The 16,144-nt window shown below is 42.2% G+C and overlaps 1 protein-coding gene and 1 long non-coding RNA gene across 6 annotated transcripts in view; one reads left to right on the top strand and one right to left on the bottom strand.

Annotated features, from left to right (window-relative positions):
* The window catches only part of NSUN3 (NOP2/Sun RNA methyltransferase 3), a 47,775-nt gene extending 32,863 nt beyond the window's left edge, over window positions 1–14,912 (bottom strand). Inside the window, exons 1-4 of one of the 5 annotated variants that reach the window (XM_075594035.1) lie at window positions 14,793–14,912; window positions 11,180–11,284; window positions 6,221–6,564; window positions 1,972–2,126 (exon numbers count right to left, since the gene is read on the bottom strand). In XM_075594035.1, coding sequence (XP_075450150.1) covers window positions 1,972–2,126; window positions 6,221–6,564; window positions 11,180–11,274 — 594 coding nt within the window. In that variant the 5' untranslated portion in view covers window positions 11,275–11,284; window positions 14,793–14,912. Of the gene's footprint in view, window positions 1–1,971; window positions 2,127–6,220; window positions 6,565–11,179; window positions 11,285–14,347; window positions 14,693–14,772 lie in introns of those variants that run through there. The other 4 variants (XM_075594034.1, XM_075594037.1, XM_075594036.1 and 1 more) reach the window with 4 other exon arrangements.
* On the top strand, window positions 7,355–11,200 carry LOC142491443 (uncharacterized). The gene is made up of 2 exons (XR_012800401.1): window positions 7,355–7,441; window positions 8,567–11,200. It is a non-coding gene; the product is annotated as an uncharacterized LOC142491443 (long non-coding RNA).
* Window positions 14,913–16,144: the final 1,232 nt, after the last annotated feature.

Below are 16,144 nucleotides of genomic sequence, written 5' to 3'. Positions count from 1 at the left end.
CGTGTCAGTGTGCGTGCGTGCGTGCGTGTGTCAGTCAGTGTGCGTGCGTGCGTGTGTGTGTCAGTCAGTGTGTGTCTGTCAGTGTATGTGTCAGTGAGTGTGTGTGTATGTGTGCGAGTCAGTGTGTGTGTGTATGTGTGTGAGTCAGTGTGTGTGTATGTGTGTGAGTTAGTGTGTGTGTGTATGTGTGTCAGTCAGTGTGTGTGTATGTGTGTCAGTCAGTGTGTGTGTGTGTATGTATGTATGTATGTGTGTCAGTCAGTGTGTGTGTGTATGTGTGTCAGTCAGTATGTGTGTGTATGTGTGTGTGTGTGTGTGTGTGTGTGTATATGTGTGTGTGTATGTGTGTGTGTCTCTCTTTCTGTGTCCTGCCCCCTCTCTCCTGACTCCCCCCCACCCCAGGCGGAGCTGCGGCTCTGTCTGAGTCTCTCCTCCCCCCTCCTGTCCCCTCCCCCCCCCTCCTCCCCTCCCCCCTCCCCCCCATGGAGACGCGGTCGCACCGGGCCCGCCGTATGTGAGGGGCTGATACCGTGATTAAGAGCCCCCCCTCCGGCAGTGCTGCGTGGGAAGCGGCGCGCTCAAACCCCCCGCTTCCCGCGTTACCGGAGCAGGAGCAAGGAGCGCACGATAACGTCTGTTCGCGCATGCGCAGCACATGCTGACAGCGCAGCGGCCGTCATGATCCCGGGGCTCCTCTCCTCCTCTGGCACCGGCGGCGCTCAGTCAGCGGGACTCAGGGAAGGGGAAGCGTAGGTATAGAAGAGGGAGGAGAGAGGCTGAGCAGCGGCTTCTCCTCTCACAGCCGGAGGACTTGCGGGGCTTCCGCCATCTTGGTACACCCACAGTACCGGAAGCTCTGCGCACGTCTAGGGGTAACGGCGGCCGTTAGGAGCAGCGCCAGGCGGCTATCGCCGCCGCCGCATGTCACAGCGGGTGGGGGTGGGGGGGGAGGGGGAGTGAGCGGCCTTCGTTAGGAGCGGCGCCCGTGGGGGGGGGGAGGGGGAGTCACGTCACTTCCGTTTCATTTTCGTCTCTTTCACTCCAGTTTTGCCCCATGAGAATAGGTGCCACTAAAGAAGTTTCACTTCAAAAATAAATAGATGATGTGGCTAACAAAATGCTTTTATTTGTGCGAGCTTTCGAGATACACTGATCTCTTCTTCCGGCGATGTTACAATGAATGAAGCAAGCAAAAGCTATACTATAAACAGTGTCTATTGGAATGTTATCTGTGCTGGTCCTTCCCCCGGTGTGGATGTGTTTTATGGCTGGAGGTGTCAAAAGGTTCCTGAAAGCAAGTGATGAAAGAGTGTGTATGTGTATCAGTGTGAATTAACATGAATGGAGAGCCCACAGTATATACTGTGCTTTACAAAAGATATATATATACACACACACACACACACATACATATATATATATGTATGTACACACACATATATATGTATGTAACGCCTCGTTAAACCAATAATGCCCCTCTGTGGATCTGGACCAATGAGCCTTATCAAAGATGCTCAAAGTAAGAAAAATGACTGGCTGTTGTATGTTTCACCCTGGGTGGAGCAAGAAGAAGCAGATGATGTCATGTGACACTACTGCAGGCTTTGGTTGTTGGCATAACTTGAAGAAACCTATGAGGTTTCAAAGCTCTGTACACTATATTTTCATCTATGAAAAACACTAATGTTGGTCCTGTAAAAAGGTTTCACAACCTGCAATAAATCTGCTTTTCTCCAAGACCAATCTGGCTTCTAGAATATTGAAGTACCCAATCCCTTCTAAATACACTGGTTGAATCCAAATACCCAGAATTACAGAATGTCACCATTTATGCTTGAGGTTTGATATCCCTTCCTGGAAAGACCAGCAACATGTTACACTGCATTGTGTTGAACGGTTGCTCGATCACACAACAACAAAGCATTTAAAATATTGAAATGTAAGCAGACATTCTATAAAAACAATACTAACCTTGTCATACAATTCGGGGTGGAACTTTTCTACTAGTCTCCCATCCAATTCAGAAGTGGAAATCACATTCATCTGTGCTTTTGGTACAAAGGATTCCAGTGTCTGCTTCAGCCACCTTGATCTAGAAATATCTGGCTCATTACAATGAAGATGATCTGTGCAAAAATTATGCAACAATTATGCAAGAAGATTAATTAAAACAAGCGATTATGATCTTTTGGCAAAAAGTAGCTTGACATAAATATATTAGTTTATATATTACTTAGATTCTGGAGGATGGTAATTCTAAGTGTTTTTTTTTTATACAACTGCAGACCCAGCGCTTATATTCTACATACTGATTTTTAAACTCATTTTTTTCACCAAGTGGGACCAGGGTGACACTGTTAGACAGTCCTGCTGGAAAGCTGAGACTGAATAGATTTGCCAGTTTGGCGACCCTGGACTCGGTACTGTTTTGAAGAGAAAACATATCGACTTTTCATAACTGAAAAGAATGGCCATACAAAATTAGCAGTTTCCCCAAAGGAGCAAGTCAAGAGGGAAAAAAAGTTATTATTATTATTTGTTTGTACAGAATTGAAGCAGGGGGTGTCCGGATCCGAACCACATTAATTTCAGCTCCAGGGACCCCATACTTCCGGAGATTCTTGCCTCCGAAGTAGGCGCCGGTAGCTGCTCCGGCTCAGCAAGTAGGGCTTTAAAGTTTGAAGCTCCCGTGTCACATGTGCCACTAGGAAGCCGCACAGGTGACGTCACAGCTTTTTACTGGCCCGCAGGAGAAGCGCACATTTAAGAGTGTATCTACACACCCCATATATGTTTCCCTGCTGAAAACGGAAATGGTTTCTAGATCTCTCCCAATTGGTGACTTAAAAGAGTCAGATCCACAGAGAACTTTGGCTGTCAGTGAAGCAGAAGAGGACGCAAGATGCATTTAGTGAACAAACAAGCCGAATCTGCGATCACAACAGAACAGATCGCTCTGCAACTTAGCTAATCACTTGTCAATGTGTAGATTGTATTGATGCACATATTGAATGGAAACATTTATTTTTTAAACGACAGCTTAAAATGCTGCTTTAACTAAGCATTAACTTAGGTTCCACCACAAATTATAATGAAGTTAATGCCTCATTAAGTGCCAATGTGTATCTTCACAACTCAATAACTAGGTTAACGCCTCGTTAAACCAATAATGCCCCTCTGTGGATCTGGGACCATGAGCCTTATCAAAGATGCTCAAAGTAAGAAAAATGACTGGCTGTTGTATGTTTCACCCTGGGTGGAGCAAGAAGAAGCAGATGATGCCATGTGACACTACTGCAGGCTTTGGTCCTATTTAAAGGGAAATGAAAATGAAAAATAATCTGGAAAAAATGTAATCCATTTTCTGTAACCTGCACACTTACTTTCAGGATTTTTTATTAAAAATGTGTGGCCATGCAAAGGGGCACATTTATTAGCGTGTCACCACTGAAGGGACCCATCTAAAGCTTTGGCAAGCTGCAGTAAATGGTTTAGACATTCAAGCCTTGGTTAAGCAAGAGGGTAACCAAACCAATTCAGTGAAATAATTCTGTTACAAATGAGTTATAGTTGACAATTTAACAAAAATTATGTTTGAGTGAAAAAGGAATGGGAACCTGTGGGGGTAATTAAGGTGCATCTTGGGTGTTTGCTGTAGCTTGTAAAGGCGCACTCTACCACAAATGTCTTTGGTTTGCAGCCTGAAAGTGCAGTTTCAAGTTCCTGCCAAGAATGAATACATCAAGCGTAACAATCACGATAAAGCTAAAAATGACATAATAAATGCTCCTGTTTGTATATTCTTACACAACCCAACAAATCTGTATATCCTCAATACAGTACTATGGTGCCCATTCAATACACTGAGAAGTGGGGTAACCAACAGTCCAAGTTAATGAAAGTTGTTAAACGTGCATTATCTTGCTTCTCAATATTGAATAGAAGTGTATATTCAAGAAACAGTAAAATGCCTGGGGAGCCTATATAAAAGACATATAAATGCACCCTTGAGTACATATAAAAATAATGATTACAATAATTAAATGAACCATCATCTAAAGCAGAATACCCTTGGTTATAAGACAACATAAAAACAACGTGCTGGTCCAGCTGCTCAGAGATCCAGCCATGTCCCTGCCATCTAAATTTAACATAGGTTAAACGCAATGGTCTTTTTTCAACCTCAACTACTATCTTATTTCCCAGATATATCCTACTAAGCAGTTCTGGCCTGACATCCTGTAACATTCATCACTGATAGAGAGCTGCACTTCAGATGCAGTTATCAGAAGGCTGTGTGAGCACAGAGCAATGAATCTGACAAGTGAGTTCTTGTGGCAACTAGATAAGTACCATTGTTTTCCCTTGCGTCTGACTGACTGCACTATCAGTCTCTCAGAAATGTCATTTCTAAGATTGGGATACGCCTAAACCATATGAAGTACAGTGGCTTTCAGAAGCCACATGACAGTTTTCATATTCCCATGAAATAAATAAGCAGTGCTACAGTAACTATTTATATGAATTGAATATTTTTTATGTATGGAAATTAATGACTTGTTTGTAATACATTAGTTGTCTTGATTACAAATATACTGCATGAAATAGTAGAAGATTACAAATATCTCAAATGAAATATCATTAGGCTTGGTAATTAAGCACAGAATTATCTTTAATGCATAAGGGCTCAGACTGTGTACATAAAGTGCTTTTATGTAAATGTGATTCCGTTCTCTTATGTACGTACTCGTTTCTATGATTGCTTTTTTTTTTTTACATATGGGGAAGTAAAACATTACTGTACATACTTAGCACCACTTCCAAGTAATATTTCGTTCTGGATTGCTGTTATTCTTCACAACCTTAGATATAATGCTGCTCAATTACGTTTCAATTATATGGTTCAGAGGAGGTGAAAGTTATGTACAAAGCATGACCCCAGGATACCTAACTTCACCCCTCCAACCCAAATAAGCCTTAATACTAAAATTAATTACACATACACAACAATTTGCTTTCGGTGGTAAAGGCCACCAGAACTTATTAAATAAATACTGAAGAGTACATAAATAACACTTGAAAATAAAACCTGTTTAGCCTTAAAATATCAAATACAATCCCTTGCCTTACAGAAAAAAAGGTATGGAAATATACCAAAATCACTATTCAACCCAGAGGTAGGAAACTTCAGGTGTAGCCTTAGAGCCGTACACGTTATTCTTGTGCTGTGACAATCACAAACATACATTAACTTGTTTTATTATAAAACCTATTTACTACATTATTAAAATGTAACCATGCATTCATTTATATTCTTTAATATACCGTGTAATAAACAATCGGTGAAATATAATAATCCGTAAACAATTGTAAATTTAACATAAGAATAAAACAAAACTATAATAAATAACAGAGTAAAAGGGGACGATAGACAGCACTCCGATAGTGTTAAATTTATGCAATTGCAGGGTGCACGGAACAAAAGGGGACCCTTATTCCCCTGTATAGTACTAACAAATCTACGTAAGTACCAGCACTCACTGTCTAATAGCTAAATGATGAAAACAGTTGTAATGCAGAATAAACATTTAATAATAAAACGAACCAGAAATAAATCAAATGTGTTTGCAGAAACCAGTATCATAAATGGGCATGTCACAAAGTGACATGCCCATTTATGATACTGGTTTCTAATTTAGCTATTAGACATTGAGTGCTGGTACTTACGTAGATTTGTTTATAATAAATAACCCATAAAGGTGGAGTTAAGGTCTCCATTGGCGACTCAATTTAAAAAAAAAAAAAGTGTGACACTACCCCTTAAAACCGGCACCGACAACATTCCACCATCAAACCAGCCAATCAGAATAGGTTTCCCTATACCTCATTACCTAGAACCTATGCCTGACAGTCAACCAAAACATTTAACATATCTAGGTAGCAACCATGGTACAAATGTAGAAACATGGGAGGGGGTGGGGAGGAAACGTTGGGTCACCCCTTAGGTCAAAACGCCCTCCACTTATAGCTCCAGGTTATCCCCACTTCAAGTGATTCTTAATTGTGGATCAATGTTCTTCTTTATCACATATCACTACTCAACTATGCATTTAAATTATTGTGTTGGTATTAATGGATTGTCTCCTTATCTAATTGGCTGTTGGTGAGTGAAAAAGGACTGTTTACAGCATGTATTCCTTTGACAGGTGCAGCATGTTACCTGGTGATGCACACTGTAGAAGTGCTATAGATTTGCCCCCAGGAGCAGCACACATGTCCAGCACTCTGTCCCCATCTTTCACTGCTAGTGCGAGCACAGGCAGAAGCGAGGAAGCATTCAATATATAATACTCTTTGAGCTTGCCAATCTGATGCCGCTGAGAGGGAAATTTGCCAGGGTTTCTGTTAATGTAACACTTTAGTGTTTCTGGAAGGATTGATAAGGTTTCATGAAAGAGTCGGTGATATCCCTTCATGTGCAGATGCGTTTCCAGTTCCAAGGGAAATCTGAATTTGTTAAGCAAAACAGCATATTGCCAGCATCCAGGAGTTGTGAGTACTTCCCTAGAGATAAAAATAAATAAATAAAAGGTTTATTTGAAAATAATGGTGTATGCAATACTTTATCTTTGTGTCTCCATGGTACTAAAAATGAGATAACATGCCCTCCAGGCTTCCTACGCATTGTGAGCGCTGGAGGGCATTCTGTTCGGGCTAATTCAGCAGCAAAACGTTAACATTCTATTGAGCCTTTAATGCTTGAGAGGCACTGCATATTAATCTGCTCAAAATGATATTCTGTGTAACTATGAAATATTTTGCATTGAAATATTGAAAGCATAAATAATATATTTAACACCACTTACTGTCATACTGCAGAACCTCAAATATAGCAGATTACTTTTTTTCCCCGTTCAATTCTGGTTCTTTAACAGAACATCACTGGAGCTAGAGAGGCATGTGGCTATATTAAACCAGTGTGGGGAGGACGGGACAAGGAGGAAGCAGGCAGGACAAGAGACATGTCCAGGAGAAGTGAAGATCCTGCCTCCACACCAAGCTAAACATGCTGTAAGAAGCTGTATGTACTACATGATATCCGACTACTTTTTTTTTATACCATTTCATGTCGCATTATTAATATCGTTTTATAGAAGATATAGATATATGTTTACGAAGCTGTAGTGTACCTTACGGATCGTTCAAATGCATTACCAATGTTTACCAAAATGTGGACCAAAGTCTTGCCTGTCATTATTCAGCAATATAAATATGTAATATAATGTAATTTGTGTTTAATTTAGAAAATAATTATAATGAAGTCCTTTTTTTCTCTTCAGTTCTCCATCCAAATTAAAAAAAGAATAAATGCATCATTATTCCTAATGGCTACTTAGCAAGATGCATCTAGGAATAAGAATCCCAGAAGGCCATGAATAAGGTAAATACGTTTTTTGTTTAGGATTAAATGATAACATTGGAACCAAATTAAATCCAAATACGATTTTAGGAAACCTCAGACCACAAGGACTTGAATTAAAAAAAAAAAAAGTGTGTTTTGAAGATCATTGCGGTCTTAAATTGCATAATCGCTCTGAAAGGGGGTAAGATTGAATATTGGCTCACAAAAAGAAGTGAAGTAAAGAATATTCTTTAATGTGCACCCACAACCTTATGGAGTAATTGTGACAACGGTTGATACTCAGAAGAAAATCTGGCAGACAAGCACTCTTTAAGATATTATATACAAAAGGAGACTACATATTCCAAAAAGTGTTTTCAATAAACAATCTTGAGGTTTTTAAAATACTTCATCAATCCAAACAAACAAGATGCGTGTATTTGCTTACATAATAAACTGCAAACATACTGCAATGTTTTAGGGCCCCTGACCCCCTCATCAGGCTTTTTGGAGTATGTACTGTAGTCTCCTTTGTTCCCAACATATTATCTTAGAGTACGGGTCTGGCACATTTTCTTCATTGATTCTACTGGGTGCCTTAGCACATGGGTGCACAAACTTTTTCGTCTGCCCCACCTGCTTGCCCCCCCCCCCCCCCACCTTGTATCCGGTGTTTCTGACGTCACGTGGTGTAGCATTGCCATGGCATTGTGACACATCATGTGACCCCCATGACGTAGCTAGAAGCTGCCGGAGACAAGGTAAGGGAACTTACAGAGGCCTCGCGTGCTCCCTCTGCATTTAACTGAAATTCTTTGGGGAAGTGCGCAGGGGCTCCTTCTGGTGGAGGTACCGGATCTAAGCACCTACACATCACATTAGTCTCTAAAAAACATGGTCAAGAGAACTACATACTATGCTATGTATGTTTCAGTCCTGTCTGCTTATGTTATTCAGATCAGGGTGTAGAGGGCTATAATGACGCTGTGTCCATATACAGAAGGAGCTGCTGGTTATTGTTGAGGTATCTGTATCCTACTTTTTTGCTAGAAAAATTATAAAGGGGGATTGTTGCCACAACCAGTGATGGGCAAATATCATTGGCATCATCTGATAAACGTCATTTCCATTGGTAGGATGTTACCCTTTGATTTCTTGTTATAGGCTGCATTTTGCTTTATATCAAAACTGCGAAACATCCATCGTGACGCATGCGTGCACACTGAGGCGTCCACTGCTGTTGCAATACCTGCTGTGTGTTTACCTCCACTCGAAGCGCTCCTCCAGGAACCATCACTACTACGGTGCTGGGACGTCTGCATATTGAGGGGTCTGCGGTATTTACTCAAGAGTTCTGTGTTAACTTCTAACACTTAATTACCACAATTCGGGCTACCTAAATCAGGAGACCACTGAAAAGAACCACTTGTTTTATACACCTACTATTTTCTATCTATTGGTAGGGTCACAAACCTCAATATTTGCTCATCTGGGAGCTTATGAGATCACCTATCAGTCTATGCAATCTGACTGAATAAGAAGCATAAATTGCTAGCCCCAGAGCGAAAGAGGTTGTAGTTAATTAACCCTGAACAACACCAATCTAGAGTAAAAGAAACTCAATATTATTCCTTTATAGGAACTTTAGTGATCTTAATATTCGTTAGGAAGCTGAAAGAACTTTAAACAGTGTGTGCAATATTATACTGTCACATATTATTTCTGTCTTCTACATATCTTTATGATGTACTGAGACTACACACCAGAGGACACCAACTTGTTTCACAATACTTCACTTTTGGAAGGACGTGGAACCCCCTCCTTGGAATCTGGCAGCTGGACTTAAGTATAATTCTGGACATTGTTTGCATTTTGAACATTCTGGACACTATTAGATTCGGGACTGTAACAGGGACTTATCACTGTTTAAGAGAAACTGCCTCTAAACCCAGCAGGGAGCTGGTTAATTGCAGCCAGGCAACTAACTAGACTCCACCTGGCCACATTAAAGCTCTACGAAAAGCCTCCTGTTTGAAACAAGAGAGAGATTCCGGAGTTCACAACTGGGCTGACACAGGAAAGCAGAGAAGCCTGCACACAGACACTGTCTTGAGCACAAAGGTGAGCTGAGATCAAAACACCCAGACACCTATATTTACTGGACACAGTGAACCCAGAAACCTGCCAGAGACCGACATGGAGGGCCACCTGCTTAAGGTACCTCCTGAGACTTTGGGGTGATAGATTGGTAATGGGAATATCCCTCCAGTCCTGCAGATAGGGTTTGGGGAAGTAAGTTATCCCTTACAAAGGGATAGGAGTGTGTTATTTTGTTGTTTTTGTACTGCTGCGGCCAGCTTTATCTAACATTTACACATGGTTACCTGTAGCTTTTTTCGGCTGGTGCCGAACTTGGCCGCGCGCCAGCCGCATCTTCCCCTCCCCCTCCCCTCGCGACCTCCTGACTGCACCGCCTCTGCACAACGCCTGATGCACATATACCCCCCTTACCCCACCTACCCCTTCAGCCTCCATCCATCTTCGGGGATGCCGGCGGAACCCTGGCACGCACCCTGGCACGCGTGACCGGCGCCCCAGTGACGCGCGGCATGCGTCAGAAAAAAAAAAACAGCCGTGTCTGCCCGCACATTGCGGTGGCGGCCGCAGGAGAATAAAGGCGTCCGCCACTGTATGTTTTGCCTGGATAAAGGAATAGGCTCTATAAAGCCAAGATCTCTTACAGTGACACTATATCACAATTTGTGGGACATTGTTTCAATTTTTTCTAATTTTTTATTTTTGAAAAGTCTCATATCCTATTCTTCACTTAGATAATTATATATCACTATCACTCCTTACTAGTATAATTAGTGTTAGGCTGTGGCCATGGTACATGAGGGAACAGGCTGCCTTAAGGCAGTGTTCGCGTCCATGTTGCGTGCGTGCGCGCAAAAACTCAGTTCAAACTGATTTCTTGGCGTGACAGGCCGGTCACGTGAGCAGTTCACCCAATGAGGGTGAACCAGCTCCGTGACGCCCCTCGGCACGCCCCGTCCACAATAGCCAGGTAAGCGCCCGCTCACTGACCTGCCACCGCACGAACGATGGCATCATGGCCCCAGCGCTGCATCACCCCCCCCAGTTACACAATATACTATATTTGCCATGTGTTTATGGCCCCTCTGTGGTGTCTTTTTGACGATCACACATTATTTGTATCTATTATTATAATGAGAGTAATTATACCATAATGTGGTAATTGTGAGTGCAAATTAGAGAAACTTCTTTTGGTGAGTCAATACTGTGAAAGATTCTGAGGTCGGGAGAGATAGGTGGAGAAGGATTTCTGTGCACCACCTGTAACTCTAGGTATTCAATTCCAGTACAATGTGACCTTCTTAGCTCTACCAATTTCTGCTACATAACTATGAAATTGAATATGTTAAGAGATCGTTGCATACTTTGAAACTCCTCTTGAACACCTAATGCAGCGATTACTGTGATTTTGCAGTGATCTTAAACTTTACCCATTTGTTCTCTTGAAGGTACTTATGCATAATACTCAATTTATAAAAAAAAAGTTTGTGTTAAAGTCGCCCTTCAATAAAAAAAAAATGTAAACTCTGAACAGATTTTTTTATTCTATTGTGATATTCTAGCCTCAGAGACAGAAAAAAAAAACAGGCTGCTGAATACTTTTGCAATACTTTGTATTTCTGTGTCTTTCTTAGAAACTTGTTGGAGTCTGTAATTACATTTTTTAAATATTAAACTCACCTGATTGTGGTCCAAGAGTCACCAAGCTCTTTTGTGTATTTTTTTTCAAAGTGATCCAGCACTAATTGGCAAACCTGTTTTTGAAGTCTTCCCATCGATTCTCGTCTATGGCAGAGGGCAACATACAAAAAAATGACATTGTTTCTAAATTAGTGTGCAACATTATTATTGTACACTTTTGCATTTGGGAATACAGCTTTATTGCGGAGGGGAAAGGCTATAACTGTTCTTGGGAACAATCTGAAAAAAGTTCACATTCATACATTGCAAAAGCGACACACATTAAATGAGTAATAGTCTGGTTTGTGGTCTTATCAAACCTTTACGTTGACAGAGGATCCTACCACTCATCGCAGTACAATAGATTGCTAGGCCCCTTTGTCAGCTCAAAGGTTACACAGTTACATACAGTAGTTGATTAGGGTGAAATAAAAGACATGTCCATCAATACACACACACATTTCAGTGGTTTATGCAGTTTTGCACTTCATGTCCTCACTTTAGTAGTTGGTATAGCTGGTCCCATCAACCTAGAAGAGTTAGCACCCACTTGCAAAGAATGGATAAATGACCCGTCTCTGCGAAATCCCCAGATAGGTTCAGTTTTAGTTAAAATCAATACTAAATGAAATGTAAGCAATGCACGTGTACATAGCACTTTAAAGCAGTAACACGTGACATAATAATAGGAATAAGCGTTTCAGACATAAAAGTAACATTAGGAAAAGGTGTCCCTGCCCCGAAGGGCTAACATGCACTGGTTACTGTCAATCACAAGGTCCTGCACACCAGTGCATTATGCATTATGATGTTCAGTGCAAATCATGGCTTTCTTTCTGCCTGTCCCTCAGCTGGTGTGATTTACACAGAAGAGAAGGACTTGTTCTTCTATTGCTGACATCGGGAGACTGGATGTAACCATGTGCTGTCATTGCACAAGTAATTATGTGGCTGCCGTACTAGCTTGTCGGTGACACTCTGGTATAGGGTAAAGTAATAACAAATGCTGACTAGAAATGAGAGGCATCAGTCTATTTTTTAATGGACTTTGCTGGCATGAATACTAAAGTTCATCAATGGCAATGCATTCATTTCAGCGGGATCCATCAAACCATTACAGAACTATCCCACCTTCCTCTTTTGACCCATATGTTCTTTCTCAGCTCTAGCACATCCTTTGTAACCCACGGTCTTGGCACATCCTTTGTAACCCACGGTCTTGGCTAATTCACAAATATGCTTCCTTCGCACTTGCACTCGCTCCTCTGAACATCTATGGAGGAAATCTCATACTCATTCTGATTTCTGCACTATAAATTTCTTCTCTCCAGTTTTAACTCTGCTCTCTCCAAGGCCAAAAAATACTACTTTTACTCACTCATCAACATTCACAAATCCAGTCCAAACCGTTTTTTTCTGTTTTTGACTCCCTCCTCCCACTTCCCATCCTTCCTTCACATCTCCTCAAGCCGTTGCCGGTCACTTTAAAGGCAAGATGGATGCTGTCCTCCACAATTAGATTACTTGTCCCATCCTCCTCCTCTCTGCTTTTACCTAAACTTCGTTTATCCACTCCTGACTACCTTTCTCCTGTTACAGAGTTGAAAGTTTCGAAGATGATTTTCTCTCATTCCACTATGTGCCCTACTAACACCATATCCCTCCTTTCTATTGCCTCCAAACTGCTAGAATATCTAGTGTCCTCCCGTATGTTCAACTCCCTTAATTCCCATGCTGTCCCTTTATAAATCTAACTTTCGTACAGCTCACTCAGAGACTGTGCTCACTAAAGTAGTCAATGATCTACATGAAGCAAAATGTCATGGTTCTTTTTCCCTACTAATGCTACTTGATCACTCTGCTGCCTTCGATAATGTTGATCACTCTCTTCTCCACTCTTGGTATTGGTAACAAAGTTCTATCCCGATTCTCATAATTTCTCTCCCATCGCACATTTTCAGTCTTGTTGCCAACATGTCTTTGTTTTCAGTTGGTGTACCCACAGGTACACCACCTGTCTATTGGTGACCTCATCAATTCTTTTGGCCTTAGGTATCATCTGTATGCAGATGATACACAGATATCTATCCACTCCTAGCCTCACACCTGCAATCCAGTCCCAAGTCTCTGATTGCTCCCTGGCTATATCCTCATGAATGGCACTCCACCGCCTTAAACTAAATGTCTAAAATGGAGCTCCTCATATTTCTCCAAACCTGGCCAAATATCCCTTTTTTTCCATCACAGTAAACGGTACTACCATCTATGATGTTTGCCAAAGCACGCTGCCTAGGAATGGAATTTGGCTCCTCCCTTTCCTTGTCCATTCACATTCATGGCATTGGCTAAAATTTGACGCTTCTTCCTCCATAATATTACCAAGATCCAATCTTTCCTCTGTCAATCTACTGCTAAGGCTGCGGTCCCAGTGCGTTCTATAGCACGCGCGCCTGGCGGGGGGCGGCGCATGCAGAGCGCTTCACCGCAGATCACGGTCCTGGAAGAGAGGGAGAGATTGCGACGGAAGGGGGCATGGCAGAGGTTTTGCGGGGGCGTGGCCGTGACCTCACGCATCTGGATCGCACCTCATTGGCTGAACCGCACAGAAAAAAATTGTATGTGTGAAAACTTGCAGTACAGTGTGCACAGCGCACGCCTCGTAGAACGCACTGGGACCGCAGCCTAACACTCTAATGCAGTGGTGCGCAGACTTTTCAGTCTGAACCCCCCTGCCTGCTTCCCCTCCACCCCCCTCGTCTCCGGCATCAAATGATGCTCGTGACCATGCAGCCTCATTTGACGCCGGGTTTCCATGGTGACTCGTCGCCTAAAGCCACAGCAAGGGAATTTACAGAGGTCTCACGCGGTCATACATACAGGTGTTTCTTCCAAAATAATAAATTACAATGATTGCACTAACAGAGTACACACAGCTAAATAAAGGCTAGATGTTTGTACGGGGGCAAATTAATTACATATGGCCCATTCCATTAACGTTTTCCTCATTGAGAAAATAAACATGTCAGAAGGCTGGCCACTGAGAAAATAAGCATTTACTATGTATATTTATGGTGGCCCCAGTATTGTTCTCAAATGTGAAATGTTGCAATAACAAAACATATGTACGGACACAATATAAGCATATGCATGTTGTATTAAATACAATACCTGCTGGGAGACAGAGAACTTTCTCAGGGTCAAATCAGAGCGCTCAAAAGCAATGGCACCAACTTACTCTGAGTGTCCCGGTCACTGATTGGTTGAAAATTGTCACGCGGCAACGCATTGCCTTCTGGGAGTTGTAGTTCTTATTCGGCGGGACGAACAGAGACAAGTCACTGACAGATAGCGTCTCATTGTATTTATACAGCCGTGAAGTCCGCTGAGCAAGTGAGAAGAGGACGGGCAGTAGAAATATAGCAGGGGAAAATACTAAATACCCACTATAATTGGGAAAGGATGGAAGGGAGAGCTGGGAGTGGAAGGGAGAGCGGGGAGTGGGAGAGCTGTAAATACAGAAATGGTGACAAAAAAAGAAACTGCAGCAGCATTTTAAGGGCTGAACACATCATTAAAAAAAATCAAACTATTACCAGTGTAATAATAAACATACAAGAACGATGTCACTGCTGAACGCCTCAACCTCCTTCCACCGTCTTATATCCACTGTGTTTCCTTTGATTCTCCCTTATTTTCGTTTGTATTGCCAATTCGATGAAAGACTTCGCAATGGAGCAGACAGGGTTCTGGGAATTGTGGTCCTGCTGCATATACCTCTAGAACATTAGACCACGAGCAGAACTACAAACCCCAGATTTACGTGGTTCGGCACGTGACCACTTTCGGTGGGAGAGGAAATGCGAATAACGTCAGAATTCGTGAATTGAGCCGTTACTGTGAGCGCCTCACTGGTTTCACCCGCAGAGGTCCTCAGAGGAAACTTAGTTAGCCCCGGATAGTTGCTAGTAAACGCTGAGTATCTCTTAACTATGCAGTGACCATACCTCTCAGCCTTAGTATTACATGGATCAATAATTAGAACCAATATATCAAGTGGTCACCTGGAGGGGCAGGTAGGGAAATATTACCAGATGTATACAATAATGTCCCCCTAGAGGTCACAGAAAAGGTCCCTAATAATGGCACTCACAGTAGGAAGAAAACCGGGACAATATACTTTATTAGTCCTAAAATATGAACATCTCTAGTCCGACGGTTCCAAGTGGCCAAATAGCGAGTCAACTATAAGGCTGCGGTCCCGCTGGCGCAAACCGCGCTCATGCTTGACAGCGGTGATGTCACCAGCTCGCCGGGTGTCCTGGCTATTTGGCAAGCGTGGGGGCATTGTTGAGCACGCAAACTCACTTTATTTTTTGTCGCGCCAAGCTTGGGAGAGCATGCGTGCGCGCACCGCGTGAGCGGGGACAATTTAAATTGCACAAACTAAACTCGGCACGCGTTCAGCGCTAGCGTGGCCACAGCCTAACTCCAAGAACATAATTGAAAAAATAAAATGTTATTAACACATAAATTGCAATAAGTGAAGTACTATATACAGTGAACATCTTAATCCCCAGTGGTGAGGTATCGGGTCAGCTCAGGAGACATATATATTGTATATATTATGATATACTGTGTGAGCAGAAACAACTCAAAAAAACAGTCGGTTTCATATGAGTGTCCAATAAACTGAGCCGCACTCAGAAGAACTCATTGGGAAGTGTATCACGATGGACCATTGGTCTCTTAAAATTATGAAATCACAATTCAGAAAAGATTCCCCCAGCTACTAAATACCAATACCATTCTATCTGTTCATTAGGTATATCGTGGGCCACACATATTGGCTATCATGGACCTATATGACCTAGTAGGTGCAGGTGTGAACGTCAATCTGATGGTAATAGGAATGAAGCTAGAAAAATCTATCTCCATGTGGTCACTGCTCTGCCATTCTGTCACCCG

Source organism: Ascaphus truei, chromosome 3 (genome assembly GCF_040206685.1).
Source record: "Ascaphus truei isolate aAscTru1 chromosome 3, aAscTru1.hap1, whole genome shotgun sequence".
Lineage (NCBI taxonomy): Eukaryota > Metazoa > Chordata > Amphibia > Anura > Ascaphidae > Ascaphus > Ascaphus truei.
This window is presented reverse-complemented; position numbering and strand designations above follow the sequence as displayed.